This window comes from Dipodomys merriami, unplaced genomic scaffold (assembly GCF_024711535.1).
Source record: "Dipodomys merriami isolate MVZ:Mamm:240054 unplaced genomic scaffold, mDipMer1.0.p SCAF_106, whole genome shotgun sequence".
Classification (NCBI taxonomy): domain Eukaryota; kingdom Metazoa; phylum Chordata; class Mammalia; order Rodentia; family Heteromyidae; genus Dipodomys; species Dipodomys merriami.
This window is the reverse complement of record NW_027202338.1, coordinates 4487234-4509119: the sequence shown is the minus strand read 5'-3', so window position 1 is coordinate 4509119 and position 21886 is coordinate 4487234. Positions and strand designations below refer to the sequence as shown.

General features: G+C 44.7%; 1 protein-coding gene and 1 pseudogene across 1 annotated transcript; one reads left to right on the top strand and one right to left on the bottom strand.

Annotated features, from left to right (window-relative positions):
• Window positions 1-1123: 1123 nt before the first annotated feature.
• Window positions 1124-14358, bottom strand: LOC138814576 (sulfotransferase 2A1-like). Its single transcript, XM_070003586.1, has 6 exons — window positions 14147-14358; window positions 12013-12224; window positions 10446-10572; window positions 9869-9963; window positions 8618-8795; window positions 1124-1904 (listed from the first exon to the last, which is right to left on the bottom strand). Exons 1-6 carry the CDS (start codon window positions 14277-14279, stop codon window positions 1792-1794), a joined length of 858 nt encoding a protein of 285 aa, XP_069859687.1. The 5' UTR covers window positions 14280-14358; the 3' UTR covers window positions 1124-1791.
• A 1355-nt stretch (window positions 14359-15713) lies between these two features.
• On the top strand, window positions 15714-21000 carry LOC138811532 (sulfotransferase 2A1-like; annotated as a pseudogene).
• The last annotated feature ends 886 nt before the right edge of the window (window positions 21001-21886 follow it).

Below are 21886 nucleotides of genomic sequence, written 5' to 3'. Positions count from 1 at the left end.
TAGGCACTGTCCCTCAGCTCTTCAGCTCAAGGCTCACATCTACCACTTGAGCCACAGTGGCACTTCCGGTTTTCTGGTGGTTTATTGGAGATAAAAGTCTGGGATTAGCTCCATGGGACCAGCTCCAAGGAAGTCCTGCCACTTCTCCCAGAGTATTTGCTCCAAGGATTTGTTCTGGGCTGCGGTGAAGTGGTTCTTCCATTTCCTGGCAATGCCTGGCGGCTGGAGAGAAATGCTGAGATCAGATGAGGCCCAGCGCACCAAGGACCCAGCCCTACCTGACTCCCCATCTTGGTACTTCCACAGCCACTGGGTCTCAGAGGGAAGAATTGCTGAGAAATGTGTGTGTGTGTATGTGTGTGTATGTGTGGGTGCGCGCGCATGCGTGCATGCACCAGTACTGAGCCTGAACATTGGGACTGAGCTTTTATGCTGAAGGCTACCATCAAATCAGAGGTAAGAGGCTCACATACTTTTCCTTCCTGTCCTGGCTTTGAAGTTGATCCTTTAGATCTAGTTTCCTGAGTAGCTGGTATTACTGGGGTGAGTTCTTAGCCAAGAACTTTACTAGAATTTCAGTGAATTCAATGGTGGATTTGGTATTGTTCACACCTCAAATTACTGAGGACTATCCTTTGAGAGAGGAGACAATACTGAAGACAGAACACCACGGCTCTGGGATCAGGGATATGCATTAGGACAGGCAATGAAGAAACAGGAAAACACAAAGAAGTATAAGTGGAACACACACACACACACACACACACACACACACACACACACACACACACACACACACACACACACACACACACACACACACACACACACACACACACACACACACACCCCACTGGGCCATTATGAATATACCAAAGCTAAGAAACTCAGGCCTAGCAGAAAGAGGATTTCAGCGTAACCCTGAAACCTAAAATTTCATGAAGGGAAATCTCTGAATAATAGAGACATAGGTAATAATTTTCTGCCTAGGGCTATCAAGCCTCTGCCAATGAGAAATGGAACAAATAAATGAGTGTGCCTGCATAAAATTGAAAAAAAAGTTTCTGCCCTCCAAAAACTCAAAGCAAACAACAAGAAGAAGAAAGCAAAACCAGTTTGAGGATTAATTTTACAATTCTTTTATTTTGAGAATTGGCATGGACATCATGATTGCAAAGGGGGGAGACTGGACTTCTGACTCAAGGCCCTAAGAGCAATCTGCTAATATCACCCAAAAATCATTGCCCAGAGCATGCAATGCGGTTTTCTTCTAATGTCCTCCGTTGACGCCAGGATCTCTTTCCACTCTAGGATCTCAGCCATGACCCTGGTATTATGGATCTCCATAGCTTCTCGGGCTCCTGGGGGCAGGGAGAGATTCTCAGACTTCCTTTCTTTGTCCTAGCCTGGCCAAGTTTGTGAAGCAACAAACACTTAAAGTAACATCAGTGGAATGATGTGTGTGTGTGTGTGTATGAGCGTGTGTACATACACGCGGAATCATTCAAGGTAACAGTCTCACAGACTTTCCTGACTGGTTGGCTTTGACCCTGGGTCCTCATTTCTCAGCCTTCTGAGTAACTTAGGTAACCATTGGTGATTGGCTTTGAAAGACCTCCGAATAACTGCGGTGCTATAAATGCAAGAGTGACACCATGGAGATTTGTATCGAGGAAGGAATCAAATGGACAGCGTGAACATTGTAACCATCAGAATCAAGTGACAGCTCTATGCCCTGACCCCAAGGAGACACAACTCTTTGTCTCCACAGACATATGGAGAAGTCTGGACTTAGTCCCATAGGAACAGCTCCACAGGAAGTCCCGCCATCTTCTCCTGGAATATTTTCTCAAAGACTTCAGCCTGGGCTACGGTGAAGTGGTTCTTCCAATCCCCTGTTATGCCTAGAAGCCAGGGAGAAACGCTGCAATCAGAGGGGGCCAGCACACAGACAGCCCGGCCTACAGCTCCCTCCCTGTCCCATCCCTGCTGGGCAACTGTGGAGGACCCTGGAGCTCAGAGGGGAGAATTGTCAAGACCTGTATGGGTGTGTGTGTGTGTGTGTGTGTGTGTGTGTGTACACTCATGCATGTGTGCCTGTGCCTGCATGAGTGCACATGTGTGTACACATGTGGGTGTGTAAGGGTGTGTGCCTACCCATGTGTGGCGTGCACATGAGTGTCAATGTGTGGCTTTGGTGTGGTGTTCCCTTACATTTGTGTGTGACAGTGTGCGTGTGTGTGCATGCATGCGCACATGCCCATGTGTGTAGGTGCAGGAGGGTGTGCCATTACTGGGCCTGGGGGCTATCTCTGAGCTGTTTTCCTCAAGGCTGGTACTCTGCCATTTGTGACACAGCTCCACTTCTGGCTTTTTGCTGGTGAATTGCAGATAAGAGTCTCATAGAATTTTCCTGCCTGTGGGGCTTTGGACCATGATCCTCAGATTCTAACTCCCTGAGTATCTGGGATTACAGGCGTGAGCCATCGGCACCAGTCCAAGCAAGAACTTCACACCAGAATATCAGTGAATTCAATGATGGATTTGGTGTTGTCCAGCCCTAAAAACAATGAGGAAAATGCTTCCATAGAGAGAACCAAAGAAGACAGAACACAGAGTGGGGGGGGGGGGCGGGGACACGCTGGGAATGTGACTTAGTGGTAGAATGCTTGCCTAGCATGCATAAAGCCCAGGGTTTGATTCCTCAGTACCACATACACGGAAAAAGCCGGAAGTGGCTGTGGGTCAAGTGGCAGAGTGCTAGGCTTGAGCAAAAAAAAAAAAAAAAACATGGAGAAAAAGAAGCTGAGGGACAGTGGTCAGTGGTCAGTCCCTGAATTTAAGCCCCAGGACAGGCAAAAAAGAAAAAGAAAGAAAGAAAGAATGAAAGAAAAAAAGAAGGAAGGAAGGAAGGAAGGAAGAGAAAAGAAAAAAAAGAAAAGAAAAGAACACCAGGATTCCGACATCAGGGAGATGCATTAGAACAGGCAATGGCCAAACAGGAAAACAGAAGTGCAAATGGAGCACAATAAAGCTAAACAAAAACACAGGCCACAGTGAAGACACCAAAGTTAAGAAACACAGGCCTATAATCTAAGGATAATGGGTGTAGAGGAGCACCTAGAAACAGAAGTTAATGGTCTAGGAAATTTGTTTAACAGGATCCTAGCAGAGAACTTCCCAAACATGCAAAAAGATAGGCCTATTCAAATACAAGAAGCTTTTAGAACTCCAAATAGACCAGACCAGAATAGAACATCCCATTGTCACATAATCCACACAGGATCAATTCAGACCAAGGAAAAGATCCTTAAAGCTGTCCAGGAGAAAAGATTAATCACCTATAAAGGGAAAACAATTAGAATCACCTCAGATTTCTCAGCAGAGACAATCAAAGCAAGAAGAGCCTGGAATGACGTATGCCATGCCCTAAAAACAAACAACTATCAACCAAGAATACTGTACCCAGCTAAACTCTCCTTCATAACTGAAGGCCAAATAAAAACCCTCCATAGCAAAGAAAAATTGAAACAATACATCTCGACCAAACCAGCCCTACAAAAGATTCTTAAAGACTTCCTACACATAGAAAACCAACAAGACCACAACAAAGGCCAAGAAACTGCACCCAAACTGAGAATCCAAGAACCATAGGAAGAACCCAGTTTTCCCAGCCCCCAAGAAGGTGGATAACATGGAAGGAACTGCCAAATACCTATCAGTCCTATCTCTTAACATTAATGGACTTAACTCTCCAATTAAGTGACATAGACTGTCTAGTTGGATTAAAAAACAAGATCCTTCTATCTGCTGCCTTCAGGAGTCACATCTTGCCTGTAAAAACAAACACATTTTCAATGTTAAAGGCTGGAAAAAAATCTACCAAGCAAACAGCCCCCATAAACAGGCGGGAGTTGCAATCCTAATATCAGATAAAATAGACTTCAAATTAAAATTTGTGAGAAGAGATAAAGAAGGTCACTACATACTAATTAAGGGATCTCTCCTTCAGGAGGATATTACAATTTTAAACATCTATTTGCCAAACAACGGAGCACCCAAATTTATCCAAGAAACACTACTTTCCTTCAAATCCCACATAGATCCAAAGATATTAATAGTTGGGGATTTTAGCACACCACTCTCCCCACTAGATAGATCAACTCGGCAAAAACTCAACAGAGAAACCGCAGATCTAAACAACTGCATAGATGAACTAGATTTAACAGACATCTACCGAATATTTCACCCAGCAGCATCAGAATACACGTTTTTCTCAGCAGAACATGGAACATTTTCTAAAATAGACCACATTTTAGGCCACAAAGGAAACTTGTCCAAATTCAGAAACATTGAAGTTATACCTTGCAGCCTCTCTGACCACAAGGGAATAAAATTAGAACTCAACACCAAAAGCCACCAAAGAAAGTCCGGTAACACTTTGGAGGCTGAGCAACACACTGCTGAATCACGAGTGGGTCAAGGAAGAGATTAGAAAGGAAATTCAAATGTTCATGCTATTCAACAAAAATGAGCACACAAATTACCAGCTCCTCTAGGACACAGCAAAGGCAGTACTCAGAGGCAAGTTTATAGCTCTGAGTTCTTACATCAACAAATTGGAGAGATCAAAAATTTAATGAGACATCTGAACCTCCTTGAAAAAGAGCAGCAAGATAAACCCCAATCCAGTAGATGGAAAGAAATAATTAAAATTAAATCAGAATTGAATGAATTAGAATCCAAAAAAACTATAGAAAGAATCAACAAAACAAAGAGTTGGTTCTTCGAAAAAAATAACAAAATTGACAGACCCTTAGCAAATCTTATCAGAAAAAGAAGAGAACACACCCAAATAAATAAACTCAGAGAGGAGAATGGAAACATCACCATGGAAACAACCAAGATTCAGAACATTTTAAGGGAATACTTCTCAAAACTTTATGCTAATAAGTTTGAGAAATTGGCAGAAATGGACATTTTCCTAGCAAATATTGACATGCCAAAACTAAACCAAGATGAGTTAAACTATCTTTAACAGGCCCCTATCAAGCATTGAAATAGAAACAGCAAGAAGAGACCTCCCAGCTGAGAAAAGTCCAGGACCAGATGGTTTTACAGCGGATTTCTGCAAGGCCTTCAAAGCAGAGCTCACACCAATACTCCTCCAACTCTTCAATGAAATTGAAAGAGAAAGTTCACTACAGAACACATTCTATGAAGCTATCATAACCCTCATCCCAAAACCAGGCAGGGACTCATCAAAGAAAGAGAACTATAGACCCATTTCTTTGATGAACATTGATGCAAAACTTCTCAACAAAATTTTGGCCAATCGACTTCAACAATTCATCCAAAAAATCATACACCACAATCAAACAGGATTCATTTCAGGGATGCAAAGCTGGTTCAATATACGCAAATCAATTAATATTATTCATCACATCAACAGGAGCAAGGATAAGAACCCACATGGTTATCTCAATAGATGCAGAAAAAGCATTCGACAAGATCCAACACCCCTTTATGATGAAGGTTTTGGAAAAATTAGGAATCCATGGGACATTCCTCAATACAATAAAGGCTGTATATGACAAATCTACAGCCAGCATTATACTTAATGGTGAAAAACTAAAGCTATTTCCTCTTAACTCAGGAACAAGACAAGGATGTCCACTCTCTCCAATTCTCTTTTTTTTTGGGGGGGGGGGTCCAGTCATGGGGCCTGAACTCTGGGCCTGAGTGCTGTCCCTCAGCTCTTCAGCTCAAGGCTAGCACTCTACCTTTTCTTTTTGCTTATGTGGTGCTGAGGAATCGAACCCAGGGCCTCAGGAATGCAAGGCAAGCGCTCTACCACTGAGCCAACTTCCCAGCCCTCTCTCCACTTCTCTTCAATCTAGTATTAGAATGCCTAGCTATAGCAATAAGACAAGATGCAGACATAAAGGGGATCCAAATAGGGAAAGAAGAAATAAAACTGTCCCTCTTTGCAGATGACATGATCTTGTACTTAAAGAATCCCATAGACTCCACTCCCAAATTACTCAAGCTGATTCAAAACTTTGGCAAAGTAGCAGGGTATAAAATTAACCCCCCAAAATCAATGGCTTTTCTGTATGCCAACAATGAGAAAAGTGGGGCTGAAATTAGGAAAGCAACTCCATGTATAACAGCCCCACAAAAAATAAAATACCTAGCAATTAACTTAACCAAAGAAGTGAAGGACCTCTATGATGAAAACTTTAAAAACTTGAAAAAGGAAATCAAAACAGAACTTAGAAAATGGGAAAAACTCCCATGCTCCTGGATTGGAAAGATTAACATCGTGAAAATGGCAATACTTCCCAAGGCTATCTACAAATTTAATGTGATACCTATCAAAATTCCAACCTCATTCTTCAAGGAAATAGAAGAGGCAATCCAAAAATTCATATGGAACAATAAAAGACCCCAAATAGCAAAAACTCTCCTCAACGGAAAGAACACTGCTGGAGGAATATCAATACCAAATTTCAAACTCTACTATAAAGTCATAGTAATCAAAACAACTTGGTATTGGCACAAGAACAGACCTCAGGACCAATGGAATAGAATTGAAAACCCAGAAATGAACCTACAGACCTACAGCCATCTAATCTTTGATAAGGGAGCTAAAACAATAGAATGGAAGAAAGACAGCCTCTTCAGTAAATGGTGCTGGCAAAATTGGTTAACTACTTGTAGAAAACTAAAGCTAGATCCTTATGTATCACTCTACACCAGAATCAACTCCAAATGGATCAAAGACCTCGGAGTCAAGGCAGACACTCTGAAAACATTACAGGATGGAATAGGAGAAACCCTAGGTCTCCTTGGCGCAGGCTGAAATTTTCTTAATAGAGACCCGGAAACACAACAAATCAAAGAAAGGTTGGACAAATGGGATTGCATGAAGTTGCAGAGCTTCTGCATGGCAAAGATCATAGCTAGCAAGATCAATAGAAAGACCACAGATTGGGAGAAGATCTTCACTAGCCACACAACGAACAAGGGTCTCATATCTAAAATATACTTGGAAATCAAAAAATTTAATCCCCCAACAACAAATCCTCAAAGAAACAACTGCCCAATAAAATAAGAGGGCTAAGGCTTAAAGAGAAACTTCTCTGAAGAAGAAAGAAGGATGGCCAATAGACACATGAAGAAATGTTCAACATCCCTAGCCATAAAAGAAATGCAAATCAAAACAACATTGAGATACCACCTCACCCCAGTTAGAATGGCAAAAATCAAGAACTCTAATAACAACAGATGCTGGAGGGGATGTGGACAGAAGGGAACCTTACTTCATTGTGGGTGGGAGTGTAAACTTGGTCAACCACTTTGGAAAGTAGTATGGAGGTTCCTCAAAAGACTCCACATAGAACTCCCCTATGACCCAGCAATCCCACTGTTGGGCATTTACCCAAATGTTTACAAACAAGACCACACTAAAGCTACCAGCACAACTATGTTTATTGCAGCATTATTTACCATAGCTAAGATATGGAACCAACCCAGATGCCCCTCAGTAGATGAATGGATCAAGAAAATGTGGTATATATACACAATGGAATTCTATGCCTCCATCAGAAAGAATGACATTGCCCCATTTGTTAGGAAATGGAAAGACTTGGAAAAAATTATATTAAGTGAAGTAAGCCAAGCCCAAAGAAACATAGGTCCGATGATTTCCCTTATTTGCAATATCTAGTATATGTATGAGTCAAGCAGAAAAGGTCAGATAAGGTGATGTTAGGAAAATGAACCCTAAGATATGTATTTTAAATGTTTTTTTTTCTTTCATGCATTTGTTTCTACCGCAATTATAAAATTATTTCTTTGTTACTTTGTATGTCCCTCCCCCATAGTATAACCCCTGCTTTCACTGTATTTGATGTTGGTATAATTTGTGGAGGGGAAGGGAAAAAAACAAGTCATTTAAAAAAGGATACAGGTGGACCTGTCGCAACAATGAGAAGTACAATTTGTCATGTCAAAAATGAACTTTACAACTTGGTGGGGGAGCATTGGGGGGGGAGGGAGGATGCGAAGTGATGGGAAGGGTAAACAAAGGAGGAGGCTACAATGCTTGATAGGAAATGTACTCACTATCTTGCCCATGTAATTGTAACCACTCTGTACATTATTTTCACAATAAAAAACAGAAAAAGATAATTAAAAAACTAAAAAAAACCCCACAGGCCTAGCAGAAACAGAGGATTTCAATGTAGTAATGGAATAAAAAAAAGCTATTCTGATATGAAGAAATAAAAATAACTAATAAGAACATAAAAACCACTGGGTCCTGGTGGCTTACACCTGTTATCCTGGCATGTCAAAAGGTTGAGATTGGAGGGTCAGGTTTGAAGGAAAGACTGTGAGACTCTTTCTCCAAGGAACCATGCAAAAGCCAGAAGTGGAGTATGGCTCAAGTGCTGGAGCACCAGCCTTCAAAATTAAAAAAATAATTAAACACTACCCAAGCCCTGAGTTCAAGCCATAGGACTAACACACATTAAAAAAAAACAACTATAGAGCCAAGAATTCCCTTCCTGATCTCTGACAGATGATTAAACCACAATGAGTGATTCCACACCTTTCCTGGTAACTAAGAATCCAGGAGAAACGTAATCCCCGCTCAGCAGGCTGAAATTGGACATCGTGTTTTTCTTCATGGCCTGGAAGGAGCTGTTCTCCAAGACCAACTCCAGTTCTTCGGGGTTCAACTTCTTCCCCAGGAACTGACAGATCTTCTCCACAGTGCTCCTTGTGTCCTGCAAGAAAGAAAAGCAGGACAAGAACACAGGGCAACTCTCAGGAGGAGGGAGCTTTGGAGGGAGGACAAGAAGAGACAGACAGCCAAGCTCCAAGACAGACTCATGTGTCAGAGGCTGAGCTGGGAGCAGGGATGTAGGGAGCCTATGGTACAGCTCAACAGGAAAGGTCATCTGAACCCTTGTGCTTACTCTAAGGCACATACAAAGAACTGGATTACTTAAAAATCACTAGGTGCCCAGAATTGGTTTAGGATGTCTGTAGAGTCTGTTTTATATTTAACCAATTGGCCTTGTCATGTTTTTATTGCACTCTGTTTTTAAAAAGCCTAAAGATTCCTTGTTTTTCTGGACTATACTAACCTTATGCAACTTCTTGACTTCTTCTAACAGTATATATAGGAGGAAACTAAAAATCAACGGTGCTGCAGTCTTGAGCTGCAAACCTCCCCACCCCATCCTTTGTCTTCTGTCTTTTTTTTCTCATCCTTGTCCCCTAAATCAGGATTCCCTTTCGATGCTGGCAGGCTCTGGCACAGGGAAGAGGGAGGGATGAGAGCAGGATAGGAAGGAGGACTGGAAGGATTTGATCCAAGCACAACCAGAGAACAGAGGCTGGAGATGTCCCAGACCTAGAGCAAGGCATTTGGACAATGATCAAGTGATAATTTGACAGTTATCCACAGGAAGATCAATGCACCAGGTACTACAGTGAACCACAGCTGGTTTCTGAAGAACACAGATTTTGTTAATGGCTGTGTGTGAGAGAGAGTTGTGTGTGTCTGTTGTATGGATGAACTCAGTGTGTGCATACTATCTTGAGCCTTTGTGCTCAAGGCTAGCTCTACCACTTGAGCCACAGCTCCACTCTGGCTCTTTGGTGGTTCATTGGAAATAAGAGTCTCATGGACTTTCCTGCCCAGGCTGGCTTTGAACTGTAATCCACAGATGCCATCTTCCTGAGTAGCTGGTATTGTGTAGTCTGACCAGTGGAATGGGGTCTATGAAGAAGGAGAGATGTGTGTCAGTGTGAGGGGGCAGTGGGGTGGGGTGCAGGGAAAATGGATCGTTACCTTCTTCAGCTCCTCGTAACTGAGCACCAGCACGTTCTCCCTCTCCCTCATGGACATCCAGCCCTGGACATGTGCAAACCATGACCCGAACCGCACTGCAGGGTGGGAAACGAGAGACAAATAATCAACTCCTGGACATCCAGATGTGGTCTATATTCTCCACACGTTTCCCCTTGTCTCTGTCTACTTCTCACAGGTATCACTGGCAAAAATCTTGTGCATATTTACCAATTAAAATAGATTTAGCCACTGGTAGCTTACACCTGTCATCCTAGCTACTCAGGAGGCTGAGATCTGAAGCTCTCTTTTCAGGCAGTCAAGGAAAGGAAGTCCTTGAGAAGCTTATACCCAATTAATCACTAAAAAGATGGAAGCGGAGCTGAGGGTCAGCAGAAATCGAGCCCTAGCCTTGAGTGAAAAAACAAGGGAAAGTCCCCAGGGCCAGAGTTCATGCCCCAGGACCAACACACAGGTGCAGGTGCACACACACACACACACACACACACACACACACACACAAACACACAAACACACACACACACACTGTTTAGATCCCTTCACTTCACAAGCCACTCACCGCTGCCTTCAATGAACCAGTCATAATACTGCTGCAGAGACTGTGGATTCTTCAAGAACTTTGCTCCAGCCGAGTAATAATAGCCAGACACAAGGACATCTTTCGGATTTCTGATGACGTAGATCACCTTAAAGGGAAAAAGGCAAAAATGAAAAAATCATTACCATCTTTCTGACATTCAAGGCCTTGATCTCTCCATATCCATGTTGTATATGATAGGATCCATATCAAAGGATAAGCCATCTATCTGCTCATTGTCCTAATTAGAACTCTAATTGCTTTTGTTGTTCATGCCAGTCCTGAGGCTTGAACTCATGGACTGGGCACTCTCTCTGGGCTTGTTCTCTCAAAGCTGGCACTTTACCACTTGGAATCATACCTCCATTGACAGGTTGGCAGTGGTTCCTTGGAGATAACAGTTTTTTGGACTTTTCTGCCCAGGTTGGATTTGAACTCCAATATTCAGACATCCTCCTCCTGAGTAACTAGGGTGGTCGCTATTAGCCATTGGTGTCTGGCTTATTTATTCACATTTTCCTTTTTTCTTGGTCAATCATGGGGATTTAAATCTGGTCCTGAGCACTGTCCCTGAGCTGCTTTGCTCACTCTACCACTTGGAGCCACAGCACCATTTCTGTTTTTTTTGTCGTTAATTGGAGTCTCATACAATTACAAACCTGAGCTGACTTCGAACTACAACCCTCAGATCTCAGCCTCCTGAGCAGCTAGCCAGGACTACAGGTGTGAGCCGTGGTGCACAGGTAAAGTATTTGCTTTATTTTTTCCGGACGTGGGGTTTGAACTCTGGGTCTGGGTGCTATCCTTCAGCTCTTCATCTCAAGGCTAGCTCTCTACGACGTGAGCCACAGTGCCATTTCCGGTTTTCTGGTGGTTTATTGGAGATAAGAGTTTCACGGACTTTCCTGACTGGGCTGTCTTTGAACCCTGATCCTCAGATCTCAGCCTCCTGAGTAGCTAGGATGACAGGCATGAGCCACTGGTGCGTGGCACATATTCACTTTTGATGGAATGAAGCTCAAAGAACAGACAGGGAAGCAGTTGTGTATAAAGGAGATTTGTGAGTTCTGGTTGAGCTTAAATGGTGGTTTTGAAGATTCTGGCACCCAGGTCATCTGTGAGGGCCCATCTGCACTGGTCCATATCTTGGGTCTGAGGTCTCTCAGCAGATGAGCACAACTTCAGGGCCATGGAAAACTGCTAAAGGCCAACACAGCTTGGCCTCATCTCCAGGTCTATGTGTTTGAGAATTCAAGATTCAAAAGCATCAGTTGAGCCTGGAAACGTGGCTCATACCTGTCATGCTAGCTACTCAGGAGGCCGAGATCTGAGTATTTCAGTTCAAAGCTAAGCCAAGCAGGAGATTCTGCGAGACATTTAGTCTCCAAATAACCAACAAAAACCAAGGAGCTGAGCTCAAGTGGCAGAGCTCTAACATTGAGAAGAAAATCTCAGGAACAGGGCCCAGGCCCTGAGTTCAAGCCCCAGCACAGGCACACACACAAAAAAAGGAGCATTGATGTAGCAGTTATTGAGCACTGAGCCTGACCTTGGCCTTGGAAGTGAAGAAAGACTTGGGGAAGAGTTGGATGGGGAGGTGGGAGGAGATGAGGGGGGGAGCCTCCTTCCTGTCTTTTATGGTTTGGAATCCACCTTCAGTCTCCATCCATGGGGAGCGATCCCAGATAGGCACAGAGCGGATCCACTCGGGATCCCCCTTGCTGTGAATGAGACACAGGATCTCAATCATCCAGTTGGTTCCTGGAGACAGAAGGAAAATGAAGGTCACTCATTTCTATCTGAATTGTATAAATTCCGTGACGGTAAAATATACATAACACAAACCTTACCGATATAGACTTTGTCTGGCATACAATGTTTGATCATGTAATGTCCATATTCGTGTATGTGTATGTGTGTGCGCGCATATGTACATGCATATTTGCACTCCTAGGGCTTGAACTCCTGCCCTGGCACTGCTCCTGGCTCCTGATTCTCAGTGCATTTTCCTTGCCGTGAGTGCTCAGTGCTGGCTCTGCCCCATCCCAGTGCCTGGTGCTCCTCCCTCAAAGCCCCCTGCCCCCATTACAGCCTTTTCTGCAAGTTCCCAACTACTGCCCACTATGAATATTCTTCTTATTGAACTCAGGGCCTGGACACGTGCTCAAAAGCCAAATGTACTCTGTACCGGACCTATGAAACGGAAAGCCTTCTGTACAACACCTTATTAATAACAATGAACATATAAGAACAAGAAGAGGTGCTGGAGATATGGCTCAAGTAGTAGAGTGCCAGCTGAATGAGCAAGGTGAGCAAGTACAAGGCCCTGAGTTCAAATCCCAGTACTGCAACCACCACAAAAATAAAAAATTGAAAAGTGTTTGGCATATACTAAATGAAAAATGTTACAGTATATCTAAAAGATGTCCATGAGATTGTGGTTCAAGTTTTAGAGTGTTAGCCTTGAGGAAAAGAAGCTTAGGGACAATGTTCAGACCCTGAGCTCAAGCCCCAGAACTGGGGAGGCGTAGGGGAAAGATGTCAATGAGTGCTTGATATAGAGTTTTTTTTTTAATATTGAAAAACAAAATACAAAAGCTTTTCCCCGTATGCATGGACTGAGAAAGCCAACATATCTCATATGTCAGCCTCCAATTTAGCTCAATTATTAAATACCACCCCAATTAAAAACACCTGGGCTGTAGTTGGCACGTGCACACATGCTGATAGTGTGAAACACTTGTCCCAAAATGTATGTGGAGGAGATGGTATTGATCAAGATGCCTCATCTTGCTAAATGGGCAGTGTGGCACTGAAATCCATTGATACACCTGCTGAAACGTCTTTTGGGCTTTTTTTTTTTTTGTCCATGATGGGTCTTGAACTTGGGGCCTGAGCACTGTCCCTGAACTCTTTGCTCAAGGCTAGTGCTCTACCACTTTGAACAACAGCTCCATTTGATAATTGGAGAGAAAAATTTCACAGCCTTTCTTGCCCAAGATGGCTTTGAACCAAGATCCTCAGTCTTCTGAGTAGGATTACAGACAGGAATCACCATCAGACTGCTTGAAAAATCATTTTTATAAACCTAAATAAATTAATTACATTAAAACAAAGGATAAGGGGTTGGGAAGGTAGCTCCGTGGTAGAGCGCTTGCCTTGCATGCATGAGGCCCTGGGTTCAATTCCTCAGCACCACATAAGCAAAAAGAAAAAAGCCGGAAGTGGCGCTGTGGCTCAAGTGGTAGAGCGCTAGCCTTGAGCTGAAGAGCTGAGGGACAGGGCCCAGGCCCAGAGTTTAGGCCCCACGACCGGACCCAAAATAAATAAATAAGTAAGTAAATAAATAAATAAAAATGAAACAAAGGATAATATTTAAAAAGGAAAAAATCTGGATGTGACTCTTCTATGAGCTCTGCAGAGTTCACCCTCCATCATTCACCCCTGGCCCCACAGACAGTCACAAATGCCTGATTCTGCCATAGGCTCAACTCTACCACATTGCTCCAATATATTCACCAGCCCACCTTGCACATGGCAATCCCTGTGAAATGGGCTGGCGAGATACTCGTCCATGAAGGGAAAGAAACAAATGAGCTACCACACCGTCCCTATGCAGGAGGCTGGAGGGAGGGAGGCCCAGGCCTGGCCTTTCCCACAGAGCCGCAGCCCCATCTGCTCACCTGATTTGGGGTAGGTCACTGTGATGATGTCCTCATCCTTCAGCACGAGCTCCTGGGCTGCTTTTATGGATTCAGGGGTGTACACCTCGGAAGGGAAAGGAATGCCCTGGTACCACATGTAGTCCTGAGCCATGGTGAAGTCCTGTGTGCCTGGTTATAGATCACAGACCACTTGTACTTGGACAGGTGGTGGCAGCCTCCAGGTTGGCATTCTGGGTGATAAAGTTAATCATTAACTTGTTGTTTCATTGCAAAACTAAGTTGTTGGTAAAGGGATATACAGTGTTATCATCACCAGGGTATTTTGAACTCTAAAATCATTCAGGGGCAGGATTTTCAGTTCACGGCAGGGAACCTGAACTAGATGAGGAAGAAGGAAGCAAGCTTGGGGGAAAATTATTGTTTTTGTCTTAAATTGACAAATCTTTTCTTTTGGGAATAGGTATAGATATCACAACAATTGCACAGAGGGAGGCTGGACTTCTGGCCCAATGTCCTAAGTCCAATTCACTAACATCACCCAAAACTCATTGCTAAGAACACTCGGTGCATTTTTCTTGTGACTTTCTGTTTCCCCCAGGATCTCTCTCAGCTGTGGGATCTCAATCACGATCTTTGGTGTCATGGATCTCCATGACTCCTCAGGCTCCTGAGAACAGAGAGAGTTTCTCAGACTTCCTTTCTTTGTGCTGACCTTGCAGGTTTGAGCAACACCAAATACTTCTGTAACATCACTGAGATGGTGTGTGCTGTGTGCATGTACCAAAATGCACAGGTGAGTTTGTACCTGCATATGTGTGTGTTCACACCACAGGAGTCCATTCCTGTGAGGTTCAGGAGCAAACAAATCTAGGTAGCATTACCCCCAGGCAACTGTGTGCATTGTGCCTGGTGTGGGCAGGCAGGGCAGTAGGGACCTCTGTCTGGAGGACAAAGGCTCCTGGTCTGACTGAGCCATGAGCACCAGGTGTTTATTCACTGCACAGCATTCAGTCAGGCCACAGACACCAGGTCACATGACTCTGAAGCCACACAATCTCACTCTGGTGTATATATATCTATTTCCCCCCAGTTCTGGAGCTTAAACTCAGGACTATGTCTTTGCACTCAAGGCTGGTGCTCTACCACTTTAGCCACAGCTCCACTTCTGACAGTTGTCTTGGTTCATTTGAGATACCAGTCTTCTGGCTTTTATTCTCTGGGCTGGCTTCAGACCTCCAGCCTCCTGAGTAGCTAGGATTACAGACATGAGACACTGGTGCCTGGCTCCAAAGACAGTTCTTAGTCTTAAACTCTAAAAACAAAAACAAAAAACAAAAAGAGCCCTCAAGCCTATTTCCTTGTATTTCCTCTGGTAGTTGAGATTCCCTACCATGAACTAAAGTCAGAAGAGCACAGATCGCCTTGAATAATTTCACAGTTGCCCTCTGTGTTGTCTTTTTTTTAAATCATCAAATCACTTTCATAACAAAATGAAACAAGTTAATGATTGGCTTCAGTCAGTGGTGTCACCACCTCGCCAGTGCCATTGGCCTGGGACCTAGAGCCAGGCACACAGGGCTCATCCATGGCTCAGGACTACGTGTGGTACCAGGGCATTCCTTTCCCTGCCGTGAGTTTCAACTCTGAAGTCATAAAAGCAGCTCTCGAGGAGCTGATGCTGAAGGATGAGGACATCATCACGGTGACCTACCCCAAATCAAGTGAGCAGACGGGGCCGAGGCTGCGTGGGAAAGGCCAGGCCTGTGCCCCACTCCCTCCAGCCTCTTTTGTGGGGACGGTGTATCAGCTCATTATTGAAGACCTGTGGCCCATGTGGTAGAGTACCAACCTTGCGCACAAAAGATCAGTGACTATTCCCAAGCCCTGAGTTCAAGCCCCAGGATTGGCACCAAAAATATAAATGAAAATTTTTGAGGAGCTGCCATCATAAATTAAAACGAAAAGGATGCTTTGACGTTACTTGGAGGAGAGGGATGATTTGAAATTGAAGACTCGTTGTTGGGCTGCAGTTGGGAACTGGGAACTTTCTAGTAAGTAGAAGGAACTGGCAGGCCAGTCCCAGAATTCAGAGGCAGAGGGTGCACGGAAGGGATTTCACGAACTGCTGAGAAGTAGATTAAACCCAAATATCCCCAGAGAAATGGCTGCGTAATCCCAAACAGATTGAGAGATCAAAGTAGAATATTACTTTGGAGACAACTAAGACCCATGCTCTTCTATTTTCAGGATATGTGGACATTTGAAGCACATGAGACAAGGCCACAGTGCAAAGCACAAACTGTGTGTGATTGCACTCACATACAAGTCCCAGAACTCTCAAAGTCCAGGAGGAGAAAAGTGGATGGTGGGGGTCAGGACAGGTGGCAAAGCAAATCATTATTCAGTTGTCATAGACAATGTAGATTTATAAGATGTCAGAATACTGGCGTTGAGTTAGCCATGATTGAAATAAACTAAACACTACTTATCTGCACCAGAGTGCTTGCTTGAGAAAGTTTACATCATTAAGGTTTATGGTATGTATATTTTACCACTATGAAATCATATATAATATTGTTATTCAGATAGAGTGACTTTTGTTTTTCTTTCTGCCCCCAGGAACCCACTGGTTGATTGAGGTTCTCTCTCTGATTCACACCAAGGGTGATCCCAAGTGGATCCGATCTGTGACCTCATTTAATCGCTCCCCATGGGTTGAGACCACATGTGGATCCCAAATCATAAAAGACAGGAAGGAGGGTCCCCCCCCCCATCTTTTCCCACCTCCCCATCCAACTCTTCCCCAAGTCTTTCTTCACCTCCAAGGCCAAGGTCAGTGCTCAGTGCCCAATAACTGTTCCATCAAGGACTTTTCCACTTAAAAATGCACATAGCCAGCAGGTCTGGCATTCTCCCTCTGTAGTTCACAGAGGACTGAGACTCTCCTATATGAGGTGAGGGTCCTCAGACCAAACCAGAGTCCTGGCTGCATAATCCCTGACAGATGAACTGGATGCACTGAAAGACTAACCAAACTGTATTTTAAGCAGATACCCAGGCCTCATGCGGTCAACCCAGCTAAACAGGAGGCTGAGATCTGAGGTTCAAGATCAGAAGTCAGCCTAGGCAGGAAAGGCTAGGAGACGCTTATCTCCAATGTACCATCAAAAAAAAGCTGGAAGTGGAGCTATGGCTCAATTGGTAGAGCATCAGACTTGAGCACAAAAACTCAGGTCAACACCCAGGCCCTGAGTTCAAGCTCCAGGACTGGCAAGAGGAAATTTTTAAAAAGAGCCAAGTGAGATTGTGTTTTTTCAGTGTCCTGTGGCCTGGTGCCTGTGGCCTGAATGCTGGAAGAGTGAATAAACACCTTGGTGTTCATGGACAGATCAGACCAAGAGCCTTTGTCCTCCAGAGAGAGATCCCAGTTCCCTGGCCCAGCCCACACTCTTACTTACTAACTCTGTGCAATGCTACCTAGATGTGTTTGCTCCTGAATATCATAGAAATGGGTGCACAGGGGGTGAACTCTCTTCTGCTGCAATAGTTCATACTCCCTGACCCCAACTTGAATGGCTTTTTTGTTTCTGTTTTTCTACCACTCCTGGGGCTTGAACTCAGGGCCTGGATACTGTCCTTGAGCTTTTGTCCTGAAAGCTGTCACTCTGCCACTTTGAGCCACAGCTCCCCTTGTGGTTTTCAGGCAGTTAATTGGAAGTAAGGGTCTCGTGGGCTGTTCTTCCTGGGCTTACTTGGAACTGTGCTCCTCAGATTTCAGCCTCCTGAGTAGTTGGGATTACAGGCGAGGGCCACCACCACTTAGCCCCTTCAATGATTTTTTACAGAACAACTCATAAATCTATGGCCAGCAAATGATAACCAGCATCTGCTCTCCTGTGCTTTGTAGGCATTGTCCTTCCATTGTTTTATTCCTGGCAAGGTAATTTGTCTGGAGGAAATCTGAAATGTATTTGAAGAATGAATGCCCGACCAAAAGACCCATTGATATTTTGATGTTTGAGAGCAGTTTTAGAGACTTGATCTGAAACGTGCAACATGCAACATCATGCACGTGAGACATTATGGGAATGTTTTTTGTTTTCTGTTTGTTTAATTCTTTTCCTTCTCTCTTTAAGGTGATCTATGTCATCAGAAACCCTAAGGATGTCCTTATATCTGTTATTATTTCTGGGGTTTTACAAATCTGGCTAAGAAACCAGAGTCACTGCAACAATATTTTGAATGGTTCTTGCAAGGACTCGGTGAGTGGCTTGTGAAGGGGGCAATCAGTGCTGAGACCTCAGGGCAGATCAGGAATGGTAGAGACTTTTTTTTTTTTTTACCAGTCCTGGGGCTTGAACTCAGGGCCTGGGCATTGTCCCTGAGCTTCTTTGGCTCAAGGCTAGCACTCTCCCAATTAAGTGCCCCTTCTGCCTTTTTCTGTATCTGTGGTACTGAGGAATCAAACCCAGGGCTTCATGCATGCTGGGCAAGCACTCTACCACTGAGCCACCTTCCCAGTCCTGGTAGAGACTTTTTATACCATCCCCGCTGTTCCCCCTGCAGTGCCATACGAGTCATGGTTTGATCACATCCGAGGTTGGATATCCATAAGGGAAAAAGAGAACATGCTAGTCCTCAGTTATGAGCAAATGAAAAAGGTAACGATTGATTTTACATGCACCCTACCCCACCACCCTCCTCACCCCTTCTACCACCTCCCCTCCCTAGAATCCCCGCTAGTCTCCACCCCACCATTCCTGTCACATTTCTGCATCATGTTGTGTGTTATTCCTTCCTGCGTTCCACTCATCCTCCTTTCCTTTCTTTTTATTTCTGGTCCAAGGTGGATTCTTGAACTAAGTACCTGATGCTGTGCTCAACCCACTGAGCCACGCCTCCAATCCCCCACTCCACTCATCCTTTCCCCTGCCAGTTCCTTCTGTTGTTTCTCCCTCCTCCTGCTCCCTCCTCCTAAGACCCATTCCCTGTTGTCTCCCTTTCATACCTGTGGCCCTATTTTTCTCTCCTTAGGACCCGAAGAGCATGATAGAGAAGATCTGCCAGATCCTGGGGAAGGCACTGGAGCCAGGAGAGCTGGACTTGGTCCTGGAGAACAGTTCCTTCCAGGCGATGAAGGAGGAACAAGATGTCCAATCTCAGCCATGTGCCCGAGGAGCTTATTCCCACCAGTATAAAACTCATCGGGAAAGGTATGGAAATGCCCCAGGGAAGGAGGGGCCAGAGGCTGGGAAACGGAAGTCAGGTGCTACAACCACAAAGTTGTGGCCTGGGCTGGGAAGTTGGCTCAGTGGTAGAGCGCTTGCCTTGCATGCATGAGGCCCTGGGTTCGATTCCTCAGCACCACATAAGCGAAAAAGAAAAAACCCGGAAGTGGCACTGTGACTCAAGTGGTAGAGGCTAGCCTTGAGCTGAAGAGCTGAGGGACAGCGCCCAGGCCCAGAGTTCAGGCCCCACGACTGGACAAAAGCACAGCAGCAGCTGCAGCTGTTCCTGGAAGTAGAGCTGTGGCTCAAGTAGTAGAGCATGAGCTTTGGGTAAAAGAAGCTCAGGGGCAGCACCCTGGCACAATGAATAAAATATTTCTCTACAGATTAGTAAATAAATCCCTAGCAGCAGAAAAAAATCTGCCCTCAGGAGTCTTTTTGTCCACCAGAGGGCGGCAGAGGGGATAGATAGTTTGCGCCATGGCCAAAAGGACAGAAAAGAAAGACCCTGGAAGTTAGCAGCCAGCATTCTGTGGCAGAGACAAGTAGAGCTGATGCCACAGGACCCCAGTGCCCAGGCTACTGAGAATCTCAGTTTTTCCCTCCGTGTGGGTGCTCAGCTCCCCCAGAGGCTGCCATCCCGGCCTTGCCTCCCTCCGTGCTCCCCATGGTGACCCCATAAGGTACAGAGAGCCAGGCACCATGAGTGTTCATGGAGATGGTGACAGCAGCGCTGTGTTGGGGCTCCTGGTGCTGAACGCTGATTAGACCTCATCAGCAGTTCATAATGGGCTCTAACACTATGACACAGGTGCTGTGTTTTTATATTTGTACACAGCATCATCTTTGAGGGCTTTTTTTTTTTTGTCACTTCAGAAAAGAGTGGTCCCAGACAATGCTTAAAAAGCATGTCAGAAATAAAGAGCTGGGCGCTGGTGCCTCATGCCTATCACCCTAGCTACTTAGGAGGCTGAGATCCGAGGATCACATTTCAAGGCTGGCCTGAGCTGGAAAGTTCGTGAGAAACTTATCTCCAGTAAACTAGCCAAAAAGCTGGAAATGGAGCTGAGGCTCAAGTGCAGAAAACAACTCAGACACAACACCTAGGCCCTGAATTCGAGTCTCTGTACTGGCTACCCCTATCCATGCATGCGTGTGTGCGTGTGCACATGCGCATGTGCACGTGCGCGCGTGCACGCACACACACTTAACATTATAGTATAGAAGAACTCTATTGCATACAGGCAGATATTGAAGGTACCAGAGTCCTCTGAGAACCCAGTATGAGATTCCTGACTCCCCACACCTGGGGCAGGAACAGCACCCATAGTGGCAGAGGGCAGAACTTCAAAGGAGAGCACTGCACATGGAGCATGTGGAGTCCATCTCCCAGGGGAGAGCTGTGGCTTCACTCCCAGGGAGGGCAGAGGGCAGAGGGGACACAAGGGGACAGCACCGTCCTGCCCTGGATTAGTCTGATGTCATTGTTTTTCCATGGCTTCAGGCATCATAGGAGACTGGAAGAACCACTTCACCCCAGCCCAGGCCCAAGCCTTCGAGGAAACATTCAGGGAGAAGATGGCGGGACTTCCTCTGGAGCTGTTCCCTTTGGGACTAAGTCCAGACTTATCTCTATGTTTGTAGAGACAAACACTTGTGGCCCCCCCCCCTCACCTAATAGAGGTGACAGGATTGGGGGGGCGGGGATCATAGCATAAATCCGTAACTCAAATCTGGAGGTCTAAAGTTTCATATTGAAGCCTTAATCCAATCACCACGGTGCCCATTAACTCTATTCCATCCAGGGCATACGAGGCTTTTTTCTTTAAAAAAATAATAACCTTATTGGTATAATACAGGTGATGTACAGAGGGCTTGCAATGACATGAATGAGGTAATGAGCATATTTCCTATCTGGTGTCTTCCCTGCCCTTGCTTTCTCCATCCATCCTTCCTGTCTCCACCCATGAGTTGCATAGCTCACTTCATCCATGTCCACTGAGCCCCACGGCTGCACTTGTTTACCCTTTTCCCCTTGAGTTCTGGGGTCTCCCCCCACCTTCTCATAGATATACACATGAATATACCAGACATAGGTAAAGAAAACAGAATCATCAGCAAATAAAATTTTTTAATCTAAAAAAAAAAGTAAAAGATGTCTTGTTTCCATAACTTGGGAGTTCATTTCCATAGTTTTCTTATTTTATCTAGACATAAAGAGCTTTGTAGGCATTGTGCTTCTCTCCTAAGAGTATCCTCTTTTGGTCTCATTGTGTGTGACTATCTAGAATCCTCTATCTGTTATCATTGACCAGTGTATTTTAGAACTAATAGCTTCCTAGGAGACAAAACCTGCTCCATTAGCGACTCTGAGCTTGGCTTCTCTTAATTAACATCATTTGCTCTAGTTCCATCCAGTTCCCTGCAAATGACATAACTTCATGCTCTCTAATGGCTGTGTAAAATTCCATTGTATATAGGTACCACATTTTGGGGATCCACTCATCTACTGTGGGGCGCCTGGACTGTT

Excerpts from the sequence above, each read along its gene's own strand:
- LOC138814576 (XM_070003586.1), bottom strand. The coding sequence starts at position 14,279 with ATGGCTCAGGACTACATGTGGTACCAGGGCATTCCTTTCCCTTCCGAG. Across the intron at positions 12,225-14,146 it reads AGTGACCTACCCCAAATCAG|GAACCAACTGGATGATTGAG; the intron begins GTGAGCAGATGG and ends TTCTGTCTCCAG. Across the intron at positions 1,905-8,617 it reads ATTCTTAGTTACCAGGAAAG|GCATAACAGGGGATTGGAAG; the intron begins GTGTGGAATCAC and ends CCTGGCTTCTAG.